Raw genomic sequence first — 18,527 nt, forward strand, 5'->3', positions numbered from 1 at the left:
TTTAATTTTAGTAAATAAATACTTGAAATCTTTTATGTACCACTTTTTGAAATAATTATTTTCTAATCACAGTTTCTGACACATAGTAAGTACTCAATAAGCAGTCTGTAGAAGAAGTCGATCGCTCACAATCCCAGTCTGATACTGTGCTTTTTAGTCATTTAGATAATGATGCATAGTTACATATAATGGAAGGACACCGATAGTTGTAGACTTGCCATCTGATATTAAATATGACGTATTCTATTCTACTTTGTTGCATGTCTATACTTTGTATTATAAGTTTGGGTAGCCAAGTCGATAAGGTGGAATCATACCTACTTGGCTTAAATATGATTTAAAATTCATTCTGTATCAAGTTTATTAGTTTTCCCTATTCAAATGATTATTTAATCATTTTGCCCAACAAATATTGATTCACTGCAAAAGAGTAATCCATTGACTCATTGCTTATAAAGTTACTCAATTTTTGTTAAATATTTAAACCTTATAAATTTTCTTCCCCACAGCTTGGACCAATCAGCCTTGTGTTTATAGGAATTATTTCTGTTCACTGTATGCACATATTGGTACGTTGCAGTCACTTTCTATGTCAGAGGTAAATGTGGATTTGTTAAGCCTATTTAATTTATTTTAAAGCTATAGATTTATTTAGAGCATCAGATAGTCTTATATTTCCACTGTGCTTTGTACTTCCTTTATTACATAGACAAGTCTAAGATAATGAATATGAAAAAAGGTAGCATTTCATGATTTAAATCTGGTTAGAATCTATTGTTTTTAAGAGGTAGTCTTATTAGTGAAATAGAAGGTTTCTCTTATTTAGTATAAATGGAAAAAATCAGGAAGGATGTATAGAGGCAGTGGAGGCAGTGATACAACTTTTAGTTGTGGCATAATGGTCTTCAATTTATCAGTAATTCAGTTTGGGGTATAACGTCTCTGGTACTCTTTACTGGTATATGGGTTAGAGGCAGATAGTCATTAAAATAATACTTTTTCTTTATTTTTGTATCATGAAATACTTCTATTGGATAATACACCAACTTTTTTTTAAAAAATAATATTGCCTATTCTATTAGACCAATATCTAGTCTTGACCTTTTTTATTTTTGTTATTTGCTCTTAAAACTTTGGGTAAATCACTTATGATCTTTAAGTGACAATACATACTTTACAAAAGAGAGAAAGAGGGAATGCAGAAGTAATATCTACCTCATGGGGCTGTCTTGAAGATTAAATGAGATAGTTTATGTGGAAATGTATTGTAGAGCCCTGTAGATGTATTTTTAAAAAAGGCAGAATGGAATAATTTAGACATGAACAATGTATTAACAGTTGGTGATGTTTTTGGGTATTTGAAATATTTAAATCTATCATGCACAAATATTAGGTATATTTTTGAATTCTATAGTTATATAAACTTTAGCAGTAGATAAAAATTAATATTCTGGTAAAAAGGACAGTTATTAAAATTTAATGAGGCATGCTTTAGAAGCATGTGGGTCTTGAAATTTTGAAAGCTTATCTGTCATTGCATAGCCCTACATTTGTTAATTCCCATTCACTTGTTGTTCTTTTCAAGGGATGGCTTTATGAACCAAATTAAAATTTTTCTTTTTCCTTTGTATGAATATCATTAAATTATAGGTATAAAAAATCAACCTTAGGTTATAGTGACACTGTGAGTTTTGCTCTGGAAGTAAGTCCTTGGAGTTGTCTTCAGAAGCAAGCAGCATGGGGACGGTAAGTACTTGCTATGTTACTAATATCTGATTGTCAAAATTATGTTAATTTTTAAGTATTTTAATCTGACAAGATATGTAAATAAAAATATGATAAAGTTGAGGAATAAACATAAAAAACTTTAGAGTTAGGCAGGCTTTAGGTTCAAATCTCAACTCTATCATTTTTCAGTTTTATGACCTTGGTCAAATTATTATTCATTTTGGCTTGGTTTTTTCACTGTGAAGTGAGTTTATAATAATATCCATTTCATAGGATTATTATGGTAGATTAAATAAAATTATATTTATAGAGTACCTGGACAACCAATGACATAGTGATGTTCAGTAATTTTTTAAATAAAGGAAAAAAGCAAAACAAATGTTGCAGTCTCAGTATTTCAAACAAATTGGTGGAGTTTAGTCACGCTCTCATAAGACATCTGAGATACGGATATATTTTAGCATAACTTTATTGTATTGTCTTGTTATTTAAATATAACTTTATCATTGGTGGCATTGGCTAGTCAAAGTCAGATAGACACAAGACTAGAAAAACAAGGAAGTGTAAGTAAATCAAGTGCTAACTGTGGTACAAATGATACGTGAGGTGGGAATTGAAAGAAGTGAAAGAACAGTGTTGGTAGATGGGTTTGTGATTAAATACGGCCTTGCAGGGGATTTTTAGAAGGTTATATTTGTTTATGAGCTGCTCAGAGCTCCTGATATGCTGAGTGGGAAAAGGAAGGAAACAGAACCTAATGCTCTTGGGACTTGCGCCCAGAACCCAGAACTGCATCTTCTTCTTTCTTCTGGCCCAGACTAGAGGCATCTTTGTCTACTTGTTCTATGAAGAAGAATGGCTTTCAGATAAAACTGGCTGGAATGATTGCTGGGGGGACACTAAAATCAAAGGTGGATGAAGACATATTAAGGGAATACTTAAATGCAGTTCATCAAGGAGAAGAGACTTGAGTTCATTTCAGGGTACCAAGATAATTTACAAATGAGATCCCTGAAGAACCATGGAGAATGGTAGAGTTATGGCAAGAATAAAGATAGGCATACTGATCCCAACTTCAAATAGGAGAAGCGGGGACTATAGATTTTGTAGACCACAGTGTTTGACAGATTGACACATGGTCACACAAGAGATTATAAGGGATTAGTATGTGCATGCTATAGTAGTCACTCATTGTTCTCAGACCGAAATGAAGAAGTCTGGGCTGTATATTAACATCATGTAGGCAGATTTATAACTGATTACTGCCATACCCAAATAATGCTAATTTGACTGATGTCTCTGATGATATCTCTTCCCTACTCCTGTATACCCTATTTTATGTAGCTGGAATTTTCTAGAGTACAGTCATCCATTGGTATACATGAGGGATTTGACCCCCCTGTGGATACCAAAATCCAAGGTTGCTCAAGTCCTGCATATGAAATGGTACACTATTGATATATTACCTATGTATGCCCTCCTGTAGACTTTAAATCTTGTCTACGTTACTTATAATACCTAATACAATGCCTGCATATCACTTCATTTCCATGGATTCAATGTAGTACTCAGTGTGTGGCAGATTCAAGTTTTGCTTTTGAAACTTGGTGGAATTTTTTTTCTGAATATTTTCTATTTGCATTTGGTTGAATCCATGGATACAGAACCCACAGAGGCTGCCTGTGTCTCACTAAAAAAAATAAGAACATAGAAAAGCCACTGGAGAGGTCTCTCCTGGTATGAATTAGGGCCAAATCTTCTTCCAAATCTTCTTCCATTCCACATTCTTATTAGTGATTTGGATGCTAGAAAGCATGCTCATCATATTTGTAGATGACATGAATTTGGGAGGGTTGGGAAATATACTGGGTTGATCTAAAAAGATCTTGAAAAGTAGGAGAGTTTGGCTTAATCTGAAAGATGAAATGTTTTTATGAAATGATTTTATAAGCTGATATCCTTAAACTGATGAATTTCAGAAATGGAAGATGATGAAAAAATCTTGGCCTTTTAACTTAATGGAGAATCCTTTTGTTCTGTAATAATTCTAGTGACATATTGATGATAAATGTGTGATCTTTGTAGAAAATAAATATTTTAAATGTTTCTTATTTAAGGAAGCAAAAGAATATGTGGTGTTATAAAATATTTTAAAACAGTTAAAAAGAGATATAAAATGTATTAATATTTCAGCAGCTCTGATTGGTACTCATTTTTGGATATATCTTTTTCCAGGACTGTGGTTGATTTTTTTCTTGTGATAACACAGCTGGGATTCTGTAGTGTTTATATTGTCTTCTTAGCTGAAAATGTGAAACAAGTGAGTATTTTTCTCCAGTTAGTGAAATAATTTTCTTCTAATGCCCTGTCTATGGCATCATATTTCTTCTGTGGAATCCATGATTGAATATGAAAATGTGTTCCTTTCATAAATGATATTTCTTAGTAGATTTTGCTTTAGTCTTTTTTTTCTGCAATTTAGATGTCTGCTGTTACTGTTGATTTTATTGTTTTTGCCATAATATCAATAATGCTTGTTATTTCAGATCAGAATATGACATAATTTACTGATTCTTAGCTACTTGAAACTTAGATCTCAAAAGCATATATATAGATGCTTTGGAAGCATATTCTTTACATTGATTTTCTAAAAAAAAATATATAAGACTTCAGCCAGCAGCCTAAAAAAAAAAGTAAAAAAATAAGCATTCATTAAAAAAATCCAATTATTGCCATTGTCTAAAAATATACTGTTTGCAAAAGTGAACAGCTTTCTGTAGGTCTCTCCGTGTCATGAAGATTTGCTTTAAGAGGAAGTGGTTTGCAGTCTTGGTAGAGACTGACAGTTCGTTTGGACAAACACTGAAATAAAAACTCCTATCAAAACAATGCCAAAGCATATTTCTTTATAAGTAGTATTATTATTCCTATATTACCCATTGGTCTTCTTAAATCATTATTTTAATTAAAAATATTTGTTAATTATCCACATGTAGATGGTACAATAAGCATTTTACATAGTATTATATAGAATTGTCTTGTAGGTATTTTAATGCAAAATGATGATGTGAATATTTTTTCTAAAGAACCTATATGTATATATAAGTATATATTTGACTCTCTTTTCTAAGTATAAAGTATACTTTATTTTATATTTAGACCAAGAATTGGCAAACTTTTTCTCTTAAGGGCCAGATAATAAGTATTTTCCACTTTCCTGGCTGTACGGTCCCTGTTGTAACTACTCAACTCAGCCATAGATAGCAATATGTAAACATATAGATATGGCTGTATTTTAGTAAAGTTTTATTTGCAAAAATAAGTGGTAGGCCAGATTTGGTCTGCAGGCCATAATTTGCTAACCCCTGATTTAGACTATCCCTGTACATTGTATTTGAGACACTAGCTGAAATTTTTAATATTGGAAGAAGTCATCAAGTCAAAACCTCTTTTAGAAAACAGTTAGTTGTCTTAAAAGGTCACAGCTACTTAATAATCAGAGTCTGGATTTCCAGATCAGTGTTCTTCCCAGTGTACAATGTCTTGGCATCTAGAAAAGTTTCATTTGTATCTGGAAAATTCCAAACCTAGCTTAAATGTAACCTATTCTGTGAAATCTTCCTCAACTATCGCTTCTGTGCCTTCCCTTTATTCATCTTTTGCCAGAATTTATTGATTTTTCTCCTGGGTTTTGTCTAACACTTTAAAAATAACCTTGATTACACTGTATTAAAGTTGATTACAAGTTAATTTTCACCACTAGACTGCAAACCCTCTGAAGGAAGGGACCACAATATTTGTTGTGTTCACCACTGTAAACTGTCATGTAAGAGTTCCTCTTATTGGTACCCAATATGGTTATTGGACTGGAAGGGAAATGAACTCACTAAACTGGGAGGGATATTTGTTTTTCATCTCTGTATTTCTTAGACCTAGATTGTACCTGATTTATTGAGCAAGTGTTCAATAAGATTTTGTGGACTCAAAGGGTTTAACCTTTTTGTTTGATTTTTCCTAATGATGGTCTCTCTGCCACTTTCCTTACTCCCATCCTTTCTCCCATGTATTTCTCCCATTTCCTTTGTCAACTCTTCTCTTTTAGTTCCTCGTGATTGCTTTAGCTTGGTTTATCACTTCCATAGCTATTTATCCTTGTGTCTATAGCAGGAATGGTGTTAACAGATTAGTGTTGTGACGGCTGACAGTTTTAGGCAGGAGATACTCTTAGATGCTGTCTACATGTGAGAGTCCCAATAAATCATGTAGTTTTTTTGTTCCAGCCTCATATTCTTTTTTTTTTTTTGAGACAGAGTCTTGCTCTGTTGCCTGGGCTAGAGTGCCGTGGCGTCAGCCTAGCTCACAGCAACCTCAAACTCCTGGGCTTAAGCAATCCTCCTGCCTCAGCCTCCCGAGTAGCTGGGACTACAGGCATGCGCCACCATGCCTGGCTAATTTTTCTATATATTTTTAGTTGCCCAGCTAATTTGTTTCTATTTTTAGTAGAGATGGGGTCTCTCTCTTGCTCAGGCTGGTCTCGAACTCCTGAGCCCAAGCGATCCTCCTGCCTTGGCCTCCCAGAGTGCTAGGATTACAGGTGTGAGCCACCGTGCCTGGCCCTCATATTACTTCTTTTTCCAAATATCTTCTAAACTATTTCTTCTCTCCTTTCTTTTTGTATATACTTGCAAACAATCAAGTTCATATACAAACTTTTCTGGAAGAAAAATTAATAATCTAAACCATTGCTGTTCTTTTAGATATAGGTGTTCCTCAAACATATTGTAACTGTAGAATCAACTGAAAGACTTTAGTGAGAGCAAGTAGAGATGAGAGCTGTGGAGGAGGTAGAAAAGAGTAATAGCACTTAGAGTTAATTAGAATCCTGTTTATACTCTTCTTGTTTATTAAAATAAAGCATCAGTCATTTTATTGGCATTACTTATTATAGATGATGTGCTTTTGATTTTACAAGTATTTAATTCCACAAATTGCATATTCACAGGACTCCTAACTCCATTAAGACCCTGTTTATTGTTAAGAACTGGTAAGACATACCATCTTACCAGTCATTTATATAGAATATGATGGAAATGATGCCTTTCTAGGAGTATTATGTAACATGGTAGTACTGTATCTTTTCTAATGTCTCCTAAGAGAGTTAGCAAAAAGCTCTGTTTCAATTGAAAAATAATGCTAAGAATGTCTTATAATTTTTTATTTATAAGCTATGGCATATATCATTTACTCTTTACAGCTACTCTGTAAAGTAAGTACTGTGCTCGTGTTATGAATGAGGAAGCAGTCTCAGTAAACATGAGTAAGGTGCCCTGAGTCATGCAGAATTACATTGAAACCTAGGTCTCTGCCACAGCTGCCACCCAATAGGTTAATTGTTCATCACTGGATAGGACATAGTCTGATTTTAGTTGTGATTGTGTGTATCTGTGTGGGTATGACATAAAGAATAAAGAAGATAAAATAATTGTCTTTAAGCTTAGGATTGGTGACTTTCTCTTATGAAATATTATCAGTTGCTTCCAAAGTTGAATGGAAAAGTTAAGCTCATATCCTAAGAAGACCAGATAGAAAAAGTAATTCTCTGGGAGATAAGGAGAATGCCTGCTGTAAATAGAAGGTGAAAATCCTTTTCAGGTATAAAGAGTAACATAGAAAAAAGATACACAGTTAGGCTTGAGAAAATAGTTGAGGTGATCACTGAAGCAGCATGAGGTCAGAGATTTTCACTTTCTCAACAAAGGTGTTCTTTTACATTTGATAGCAGTGTACAATAGTAGACACACTGATTAAACCTTACCAGTTATTACTGCTATTATAGTTAAAAACCGTGGAATTGTTACCCCCTTAATTTACATGAAATTGAAGGTACGGTATTTGGTTAACCCAAAGAATTAAGGGTTTAGTTGCCGCACAAATGTAGAAGCCTGCTTTGTAACTGCCACGTGATTTCATTAAGCCAGTATGTATTATACAATCAGTAGGGAAAAGAATCCTAGTGCTTCTGATGATTCTGGTCCATTGTGGTTATAGTTGCTCCTCTCTGTTTTTACTCTAAGATACTCTAGAAAATTTCAGATCGATAAAATAGTGTATATGGGCATGGAGAGTGGGGAAGGAATACAGGATTATATTAAGAGGGAAAAATATAATGATACCAAATACCATTGACTTCAGAGTCAGAAGATAGGAGTTCAAATCTCTGCTTTCACAGTTTGAACTCACACTTGGGACAAGATTCCCTATCCCTGGTCAAGTCTCAGTTTCCTTATTTATAAAAATGGGAGTAGTAACAAAATCTCCCCTTGTTTCTCATAAACTTACTGTGAGGCTCAGCTAACAAAAGGTTTATGAAAGCCTTTGTAAAATGTAAAACAGTATACAAATGTGGGGTATTATGACTTTAATTCTGCATTTAGCTTTACTAAAGAATATAAGCTGCCTTTGGAAGTTTAACCATTAAATTGCTGAATCATTGAAAAGTTAATAAGTAGTGGGTTTTAGTAAATTTGAGCTCAAAATGGGAACAACTGAATTTAGTAATTTTATTTTATAATATTTATTTCAGTGTTTTACATTTTGGTAAACATGTGAGATCATAGGAAGTCCTATTAGATAGTCAATCTCTGTCTCTAGAGGGCACCAAAGGACTCAAATGTTTACCTGAATCTTGCTCTAGGTATGTATCTACATTTTTATTTTATTTTATTTTTTAATCCTGAGAATTTTTATGACCATATTTCTGCCAAAAATGCTAAAATATTATAAGAGATTTGTTTAGAATTAATTTTAAATTCCCAAGCACCTAGTAATAATTCAAACAGCCGTTTTTAAAATTGGCTATATAACTGCTTTTCTCTTGCCAGACATCCTTATTAGAGCTTAACTTTGAACATTACTTAATCTAATTTTTGGAGGTACTGCTTTGATAAGAAGTACTTGACTCTAAATAATTTAGTTACTAGAAAATTAAGTCAAAAATGAAATACATTCATGAAAAAGTAATGTAAATTACCAAATTTGCTTTTATTTCAAATTATAGAAAATAATGTATAAAGTTCTGATAGCCAGTTAGAAGATAATTGTGAGCTATGCATTTCTTAAATGGTACGTGGTGTAACTTGAGAGTTTATTAGTCCAGTATGAGTTTTAAATTGCCTTATAGCATAAAAATCTAATAGATACATTCTCTGCAGTCTGAGATAATGTGTACATTTGTAGTGACATTAAACATTGCTTATCATGGATTATAAATATAAAATTAATTTAAAAGAAACACTTGAATTAATCATATCAGAATTCTTTTTTAAACTTCTGTTGGCTTCTTACTACTTGCTGAATTTAGAGAGAGATATGTCTGAGTGGAGGCCAGGTGGCAGCTTGGTCAGGGCCACCTTTTCTGGGTTGCAGTATTTTGGTCAGGTTGACATATAGCTGTTATATGCTGGAGTCCTAGGCCTGAGTTTGAATCTTAGAACCATCACTTACTAGCTTGATGTTATGCAGGGTTCTTTCCAACCTCTCTAAGCCTCAGTTTCCTCAGATATAAATTGAAATTGATACTATTATACTACCCACTTTAGAGAGTAAGTTTGAGGATTAAATGAGATGTTATATCTATAAACCATGTAGTTCCATACCTGATCCATAGAAAATACTCAAAGTACTTAAGAATGTGTGTATCCACAGACTTTGATAATATCAGTGTGTTTGAAGAAGGGTACACCATGTTTGGGGGCAAATAACTTGTCACTGGTATTCAAGTTGTGGTATGATCTGCCCTTATTGTAAGTTTTTAAGATTGTTTCTAAAGTTATTTGTAATTTTGTGTCTATTTTAATAAGTTGGATTATGTGATTAACTGCATCAGAAACAGATTTTAATATATGGAGCCCGTAAATCATTGTATTTCTTGAAAAATGGGTTATAGAAGTGACTGAATAAGTTTTCACATAAAGTTTATTTATCTTGTAGAAGATTTTTGCTCCAGCAAAAATTTATCTACCATTGAGCATATGGCCATGAATGAATGTAGTAGGTTCTTAATGAATATCTATTGACAATGATAATTTGTAAATAATAGCTTTATAAAAGTTTTAAAGTTAGGCTATGATTATTAAATTTTACTCTGATTATTCTGCATTTCTGAGAGGTACTTAGAGTTTGTTTCCTATCTGAAGAAAATAAGCTGGAGTAGAATACCCAGTGGCCATTATAGACAAGTATGATCCCACGCTTGTTCTAAAAAATGAGATCTTTGAGTCTTTGCAGAGATCATGAGTATGATATTCACAGAGCTGCAAAATAAATTAGTAAATCCAGCCTCATAATTTTTAATGAACTTTATTTTCACAGTATGATAGAAGTTATCATGCAAAGAAGATTATCCTACTTTGATTATCCTTATGTTTCATATATATGTTTCTAGGAAGGCAGAATATCTTGAAAAACTGCAAATATTTTATGTATTGTAAAGTGCATGATAGGAATGTATCATAGAGTGTATAGATGATAATTTTCTTTCTGTCTCTTTTATGATTAAAAGTTGATGGAAGTTTTCTCCCCTTCCTTATTCTCCTGGTAATCCTGTCTAGGTTCATGAAGGATTCCTGGAGAGTAAAGTATTTATGTCGAATAATACCAATTCATCGAATCCATGTGAGAGAAGAAGTGTTGACCTAAGGATATATATGCTTTGTTTTCTTCCATTTATAATTCTTTTGGTCTTCATTCGTGAGCTAAAGAATCTATTTGTACTTTCATTCCTTGCCAACATCTCCATGGCTGTTAGTCTTGTGATAATTTACCAATATGTTGTTAGGGTAAGTATAACATGTTTTTAACTAAATGTCATGCGTTTGTTATATAAGTAAAATTTTTGTTTGCTTTGGAGGTAAAAGTAATGCTATGTAAAGATCCCTACTTTATATATGTGGCACACAGTAGACAATCAGTAAGTGTTAATTACCTTTTGAGGCATACTGTTGAATTAGGAAAGTATGTGACATAGAGATTAAAACCACAGGCTTTGTGGTCAGATTTGGTTTTGAATCTTGGTAAATATGCTGCTGGGCTTTGTGACAGTGCTTCAGAAAATAGTAATACCTACCCAAGAGATTTAGGATTGTGCTTTTAGTACAGTGCAACAAACAAATCATTAAGTGTATTGTTTATTCCTTTAAAATTTGAACCAACCACAAGAGATGGGTGTATAGATGTAATCCTGTAATTTTCTCTCTGCCACTACACTAATCTGTAATCCCTTTATCTGAAGTATATGCAGTAACCTCAACTGATTTCATTGTCCATAGTCTAGTCTGGGGATTCTTAACTCAGTTTGCTTAAAAGAATCTGTTGATGGGATCCAGGGAGTCTGCAAGTCCCTCAGAATTGTTTGTAAGATTTAGTGTTTCTATATTTATGTATGTGTTTTTCTGCTGAGCAGCTGTATAGCTTTCATCTTTGAAAGAGGCAGTGACCTTGCTTCCAAGTAATTGTTGTAATACCTCCATTAGCAATTCATTACAAACTTTTGTGATGGGTCTGTGTTTCATTTCCCCTCCTCTCTGAATTTCAAATCTCTATCATAACACATGAGTGAAAGTGAACCGACAGGAAGCTCATATAAGGCTTTCCATGACCTCTTAGATGAACATGTAAGAGTTAGTGGAGCAGAAAATGAGGTTCCCTGGGTAGAGGAAACAGCATTAGCTAATGCATGGAGAAATGAAATAGCATCCTGCTTGCCTTGAATAATAGTTTAGTATTATCCAATGATCCAAACATTTTAATACCCTTTCCATTCTGAACCTAGCTTATGTTTTTGGTCATGTATCACAATTATATCACACAAGTCTACCTATGCTTCAGATGTTCTAGACCTCTCTGTTCCCCAAATTATCAGTGTACTTTCACACTTCGGTTGCTTTGTTCATCCTTTACTTGGCTTGAATTCTGCTCCTAATCAGGTAAGACAGAGAACGCAGGGTGGCGAGGAGAGCAGGGACCAGACTTTGTGGAAGTGGCCATTGTAGAGCCAGAGATCTTGTAAAAGATGTATAGTTTGTCCAAATAGTGAGAGTTGGAGCAAAGCTGTGAGTCAGGACCAAATAATCAAAGCCAGAGTTGGGAGATATACACACACACACACAACACACACAACGAGGGTGATGACAACTCTCCGGTCAAAGAGTGAACACTGAAACCAGAAGAATACCTGTTCTCGGGAGCAGCAGAGCTATGAGGTAGAAAGCAAAAGTCAGGAGTCGAGTATCTTAGACAACTGAAAGAGCAATAAAATAGAATAGAGAGTAAATTTCTTTTGGACACCAGTAGCAGTGATTGATAACTGACTATACGGCTCTCAGCTCAGACCGTGAGTATGCTTATGTATTTCCTGTTGTGGCAGGAACCATACCTAGTGTGCACAGCCTGGGACTTGCACGTGGAAACAGGTAATCAGGAGTAGTTTGCTCAGATGAAATGTCTGGGCATGAGGGAAACAATTGCTTTTGGCAGCGAAATCCTAACAGCTTGGCTACATTTAACAGGTTGCTTAAAATGTTTATTGAAAGAATTACTCACTTTTATAACTTATATTTGCTGTTGTGAAGCTCAAAAGTATATGATTTTTCTCTTTCATTTAAAATTCTTTAGAATAAGTAAAGATGTAATCTGTGTTATTTTTTTTCTACCTTTCTTCAGAACATGCCAGATCCCCACAACCTTCCAATAGTGGCTGGTTGGAAGAAATACCCACTCTTTTTTGGTACTGCCGTATTTGCTTTTGAAGGCATAGGAGTGGTAAGAATTTAGTCTTTATTATTAATTTTTAAAATATTAAATCAACACAAATATTTATATAATTAAGCTAAATAAAAAATGCATGTTTTTCTTTTTTTTTCTATTTTGTTTATTCATAGAACATAGTTTCCAGTTTGGTATGATAGACTTGAATTATAGTTTAGTTCTTCCACTAACTGTATCACTTAAGCTCTCTAATTCTCTTTTTCTGTATCTTTAAAATGAGGATATTAGACTAGATAATTTTTAATTTTAATATTTTATTATGGGAAATTTTAAACATATACAAAATTTAGATAGTAGTATAATGAACTCCTAGGTAGTACATCACTCAGCTTCAAAAATAATTCAATCACGGCCAATTTTGTTTTATCTATATCCTACATACTCAAGTACATCCCAAACATCATATTTTATAGACTAGATTATTTGAAGGGAATTGACGTAGTTATACTAGCAGTATCCCAGTCTTGGGGCCACAGAACCGGGCCACACAGCAGGAGGTGAGCAGCAGTGAGTGACCGAAGCTTTATCTGTATTTACAGCCACTCCCCATTGCTCATATCACCGCATAAGCTCCACCTCCTGTCAGATCAGCAGTGGCATTAGATACTCAGAGGAGCACGAACCCTACTGTAAGCTGTACATGTGAGGGATCTAGGTTGAGCGCTTCTTATGAGAATCTAATGCCTGATGATCTAATGTGGAACTGAGGTGGTGATGCTAGCACTGGGGAGGAGCTGCAAATACAGATTATCATTAGCAGAGAGGTTTGACTGCACAATAAATGCAATGTACTTGAATCATCCTGAAACCATCCCTCCCACCTTGGTCTGTGGAAAAATTGTCTTCCATGAAACCAGTCCCTGGTGCCAAAAAGGTTGGGGACTGCTGAGTTATACAGTTACTGTTACATAAGAAGAGTCAAATATAAATTCTTCCTTTAGATTTATTCACATCAGGTTTGTTTTGAGAAACAATGTTATCATAAAGCTAATACCAAAAGACACAAGCATCCTGAGGATTGTAAGATCTTAAATATTTCCATTCAAGATGCTCCCATTTCATTTAAAACCTAGAATTTGTAGATTCGGCAAAAATAGAATATTGCTCTCTACTTTGTTCCATGGCTTATGTTTCATTGTCCGATGGTTTGGTATGGGAGCAGACCACTTGTAAACATTTGTGTATGTGTTCCACAGACAAAATAGATCTAAAAGAACATTTTATGCCAATTTAATTGGGTTTCTGCTCTTTCTTAATTCTCTTTTAGAGAATTCTCATGAATTCTTACAAATTTTCACAACTCCAGTTATCACTGTTGCAAACATAACTGTAGATTTTAATTTCTCTTCAACTGGTGAGCTCTAGTTAACTCTTGGACATTTCCAGTTAAGCGTTGTTTCTCTGACATCTCAGATTTCAACAGCTCCAAAGTCTGACACATACTTCCTTACCTAAAACAAGCTTTACTTTCTCATTTCGCTTTTTCTTTTAGTTTTACTTTCAGTTGCTTAAGCTTGAAACCTTGGAGTAATTCTATTTACCCTGTCCTTGGTTCTCTACTATCAATCAGTAATTAAGGCATATTGATTCTTGTTTTATATTTCTCAAATCTGTTTCATAAAGGAGATTATATGTAAAACACCTCTAATGCAGTATGATACAGAGGAAGCCCAAGGAAATGTTAATTTCCTTCCCTTTCTCCTTTTCAAGCTGCACGGGCACCATTCTTGATGACTGCATGATATTTTAGGTCTGGATTATCTCCAGAGCATCCAAACTGTTCTCTGCTCTCTTTTCTACTATAAACGTTTAATGTTTCCATATGGAATTGACTTACATGAAAAGTGGGGAAAATATTAGAGTCATCATCTCATAGAGTTATTGTGAAGACTACAAGATGCTGCATGCAAAGTTTTTAGACTAATAACTGGCATATTGTAAATGCTCAGTAAAATACTTGCTATTATTACTTAGCGTCTTTCACTGTATGGCCAAATTGTATGGCAAAAACCTCTGAAGATTTTCCTAAAAGACTTGATTTTTCAATCATCTTTTTTCATTTTCTTTAAAGGTTCTCTTTTTAACAAAATAAAAATTATTTGTTTTACTAAAATTGACAAACAGTAGATACAAGTGGGTAGATACAGAAACAGTTATAGATATGTGTATATACATGCATGTATTTCCAGCTCTGTCACCTGAGAGGGCCTGCAAGCAGTGATACTACAGTAGCAACAAGCACGCCCACCACCCAGATCTAGATTTCTAAATACCGTTCTTCAACAAAAGAACCAAAGTTCTTTGGAGAAATGGCTGATTTTAGGGCCGAAGCAAGGAAATTCAAGATGAGTCTGGAGCATCTTGTGGTGCCAGAAAGTAAGGAAGTATTCGAAAAACAAAAGAATGGAGGCATGTCAAAGGGACACAAGAGCCAACCTGATAGAATTCATAGTGGCCTAAGCTGGAACAATATGAGTCACAAAATAAATAACAGAATATTGATTATAACTCAATGTATAAAACAAATATACATGAGTTCATACTAATACAAATAATTGATTAAATAAATATATACATAGGGGAAAATCCTAAATAATTTATGTAGATACTCCTCCCTCCAGGAGGTATAGCTAATCCCTCCCTGGTCTCTGGAGAATGGGCTGAATTTAGAGTCTACTTTCAATAAACAGAGTATAATTAGAGGGAAGAAAAGTAGCTTTATGGCAGAGAGATCTGGCAAATACTACCTTAACCAAGTGATCAAAATTAACTTCACCAGTGACAAATCATGTTAATAACACATATGATGAAAGGGGCATTTCACCTCTATGGCATCCTTTTCTAAAATTTACAATCCCAATCCAGTCACAAGGAAAACATCAGACAATAGAGGAACATTATGCAAAATACCTAACCAGTACTCCTCAATTGTCAGGATAATGAACGACATGCAAAGACTGAGAAACTGTCCCAGACCAGAGGAGACTAGGAGGCATGGTGACAACATGCAGTGTGGTATCCTGGATGAAACCCTGGAATAGAAAAAGGACATTAATGGAAAAACTAATGAAATCCATATGAAGTTTGGAGTTTAGTTAATAGTAATGTACCAGTGTTGGTTCTTAGTTGTAACAAGCGTACCATGGTAATGTAAAATATAGTAGGGGAAATTGGGTCAGGGGTATATGAGAGCTCTCTGTGTTATCTTTGCAACTTTTCTGTAAATCCAAAATTTTTCCAAAATAAAAAGATTATTTAAGAAAAATACTGACAGGTTTGCCTTTTTATTTTAAAAATTAAAATATATGTAGTGTAGGCCGGGCGCGATGGTTCATGCCTGTAATCCTAGCACTCTGGGAAGCCGAGACGGGAGGATTGCTTGAGCTCAGGAGTTTGAGACCAGCCTGAGTAATAGTGAAACCCTGTCTCTACTAAAAATAGAAAGAAAGTAGCCAAACAACTAAAAATAGAAAAAATTAGCTGGGCATGGTGACACGTGCCTGTAGTCCCAGCTACCCAGGAGGCTGAGGCAGGAGGATCGCTTGAGCCCAGGAGTTTGAGGTTGCTGTGAGCTAGGCTGATGCCACGGCACTCTAGCCCAGGCAAGAGAGTGAGACTCTGTTTCAAAAAAAAAAAAAAAAAAAAGGTAGTATAAAAAATATATAGTCACAGAAATATACATCAACAATTATATGTGTTGTTTTAAAGGAAAAACGATTTGAACATAGACTATAAAAAGACCAATTTGTATGTGTAAAAGACGCTATCTTATTTTGCATTACTTGTATTGTATTCCCTTTTTTAAAAAGAATTGTATTCTTTTCTTAGGTCCTTCCACTGGAAAACCAAATGAAAGAATCAAAACGCTTCCCCCAAGCCCTGAATATTGGCATGGGAATTGTTACGACTTTGTATGTAACATTAGCTACTTTAGGATATATGTGTTTCCGTGATGAAATCAAAGGGAGCATAACTTTAAATCTTCCCCAAGATATATGGTAGGTGGATATGAGTTTTTTAATCCTAGTTTATATATTTTATAGATATAATTTACCAATATTTGATAATAGAGGTATGGTTTTGGATTTATGGTTTAAATGTTTAAAATTTTTACTGTGATTTCTTTATTTGTGTAATATAGAATTTTTTCATAATCCCCAGAGCAGACCATATTCGAATTTAGGATCCTTGTGGGATTTTTAAACAAAATATTTAAAAATTGTAGGTTGTTCCAGATTTGAATCAAATGTAAGAGTAAAACATGGATTATTTTTAATATGGACTCTCTTTAATTAAAAAAAATCTTAATACCTGTCCTTACTGCCAAAAAACCAAACACTGGGTTCCTGATAAAATAATATTCCCATCATTATGGTCCTCACTATTTTACTGGTCAGGTTTATATTGTATGTTCTCCAAGTACTTTCAGAACACAGTTGGGACACATTGTAAATAATAAAATAAAATGGCACATCTTAATGTTCTCTTTATATTAGAACCATATTTTGCTAAATGAAGCAATATATATGATTTTTCCTTCTTTCAGAGGTTGGTCTTTGGAAATTTTTAAAAGATATTGGCAGTGATTACCATGCAGACTTCCTTATTTATAAAATGGAAGGTAACTCCTTAGTTTTGATAAATACAAAGAATAAATGCTAATTGCTGATTGAATTAATGTTACACTACTCTGTTAGCTCCTTGGATAGTAGCCTGTGAAACCTTAAATGTCTCCCAGTACTAGGGAAAACCAACAGCAGCAGAAACCATATCTTCTGACTGGCTTCCTGATGAGAATTTGTCTACCTTTTAATAATCATTTGAATCTTGGGCATTTATTGGGGTCATAAATGTTGTTAGGACAAATGTATGTAGGAAGCCATTTATGACAGAGTGAATATGCCTAGGATAGTTTCCAGATTGCACAAGGGGCACACATATGTTGTGTGTATGTATATATTTTTAATGATAATTTTACTTTAGCTAACATTTTATAAATGTATTTCAAGATGGAAACATGTTTCAGGTGTTATAAATATGTTTTAAGATGGAGTCATGACTACAAACAAGATACATGTTTGGCATTTATTTCATTAACCCATGTTATAGTTGGTTATATAATTTTGTTTCCTTCACATGGGCTTTTCTTTCTTTTTTATAATATGAAACTAGAAGCTTAATGAATAGAAGCTTAAACAGTATAAGAGAATCAAGCCTAAAAAATATGATAGTATAGTTCATCTTTTCAAATACTGTATAATGTCTGGAAAATAGAATGGTATTTTTCTCCACTTAGAATAATATTTAGATTAAATTTTAAAACTAATAATTTTATAAATAAATTTGACAAGTATTTTTAATGTCAAATATAAAATGTAGGTGGAAACATTCTCAGAATTTACAAAAGCATTTAAGGAATATCTTATGGGGAAAAGGCCTAAAGTGGGAGCACGCGTGCATTCAAGTTAAGAGATTCTCACCCTAGACAGTTAAGAACACGGTGAAGGAACAGTGGCAAGAATAAGAGGGAATGCTTTCGGTGTTCACAACTCAGTCTTGGGGGTGACACTGTCCCCGCAGTAGCTCTAATTAACCTTCCTTTTCCCCACAGCCCCTCCCACTTCTCACCTTATTCCTAATTGCTGTGGCTCTCCAGCGAGAATGGAACTAGTTCCAACTTTTGATTTCAAAAAGGACTATTAGATCATAGTTTCTGTTCAAGAAAGTCTGACTGGACACCTGCTTTTCATTAGAGGAAAGCCTAGAACAAATATCCTAAGAAACAACCAAAATATGGAAAAAACAGGAAAGCAAATCAAGATAAATATTTCCCTTTAGAGAACCTCTGTTGGTTAATTGCTTATCATTGTGGAGATTGGCCTTCTGTGGCCTGTAGTCTCTTTGTGGTCTCTGCAGTTGTGGGACAGTTAAAATAGTAGTCATGACTGAGAGACACAGGAGGAGAGTTGCCTATA

The 18,527-nt window shown here is 34.1% G+C and overlaps 1 protein-coding gene across 1 annotated transcript in view; it reads left to right on the plus strand.

Moving 5' to 3' along the window:
- SLC36A4 (solute carrier family 36 (proton/amino acid symporter), member 4) overlaps positions 1-18,527 on the plus strand; it is a 54,083-nt gene that overhangs the window by 21,309 nt on the left and 14,247 nt on the right. The window contains exons 4-9 of the mRNA XM_012657231.1: positions 510-598; positions 1,651-1,746; positions 3,964-4,048; positions 10,338-10,565; positions 12,448-12,546; positions 16,381-16,550. Of these exons, the coding sequence (XP_012512685.1) occupies positions 510-598; positions 1,651-1,746; positions 3,964-4,048; positions 10,338-10,565; positions 12,448-12,546; positions 16,381-16,550 (767 nt within the window). The remainder of the gene's footprint in view (positions 1-509; positions 599-1,650; positions 1,747-3,963; positions 4,049-10,337; positions 10,566-12,447; positions 12,547-16,380; positions 16,551-18,527) is intronic.

The sequence above is a fragment of the Propithecus coquereli genome, unplaced genomic scaffold, assembly GCF_000956105.1.
Source record: "Propithecus coquereli isolate 6110/MARCELLA unplaced genomic scaffold, Pcoq_1.0 Scaffold534, whole genome shotgun sequence".
Classification (NCBI taxonomy): Eukaryota; Metazoa; Chordata; class Mammalia; order Primates; family Indriidae; genus Propithecus; species Propithecus coquereli.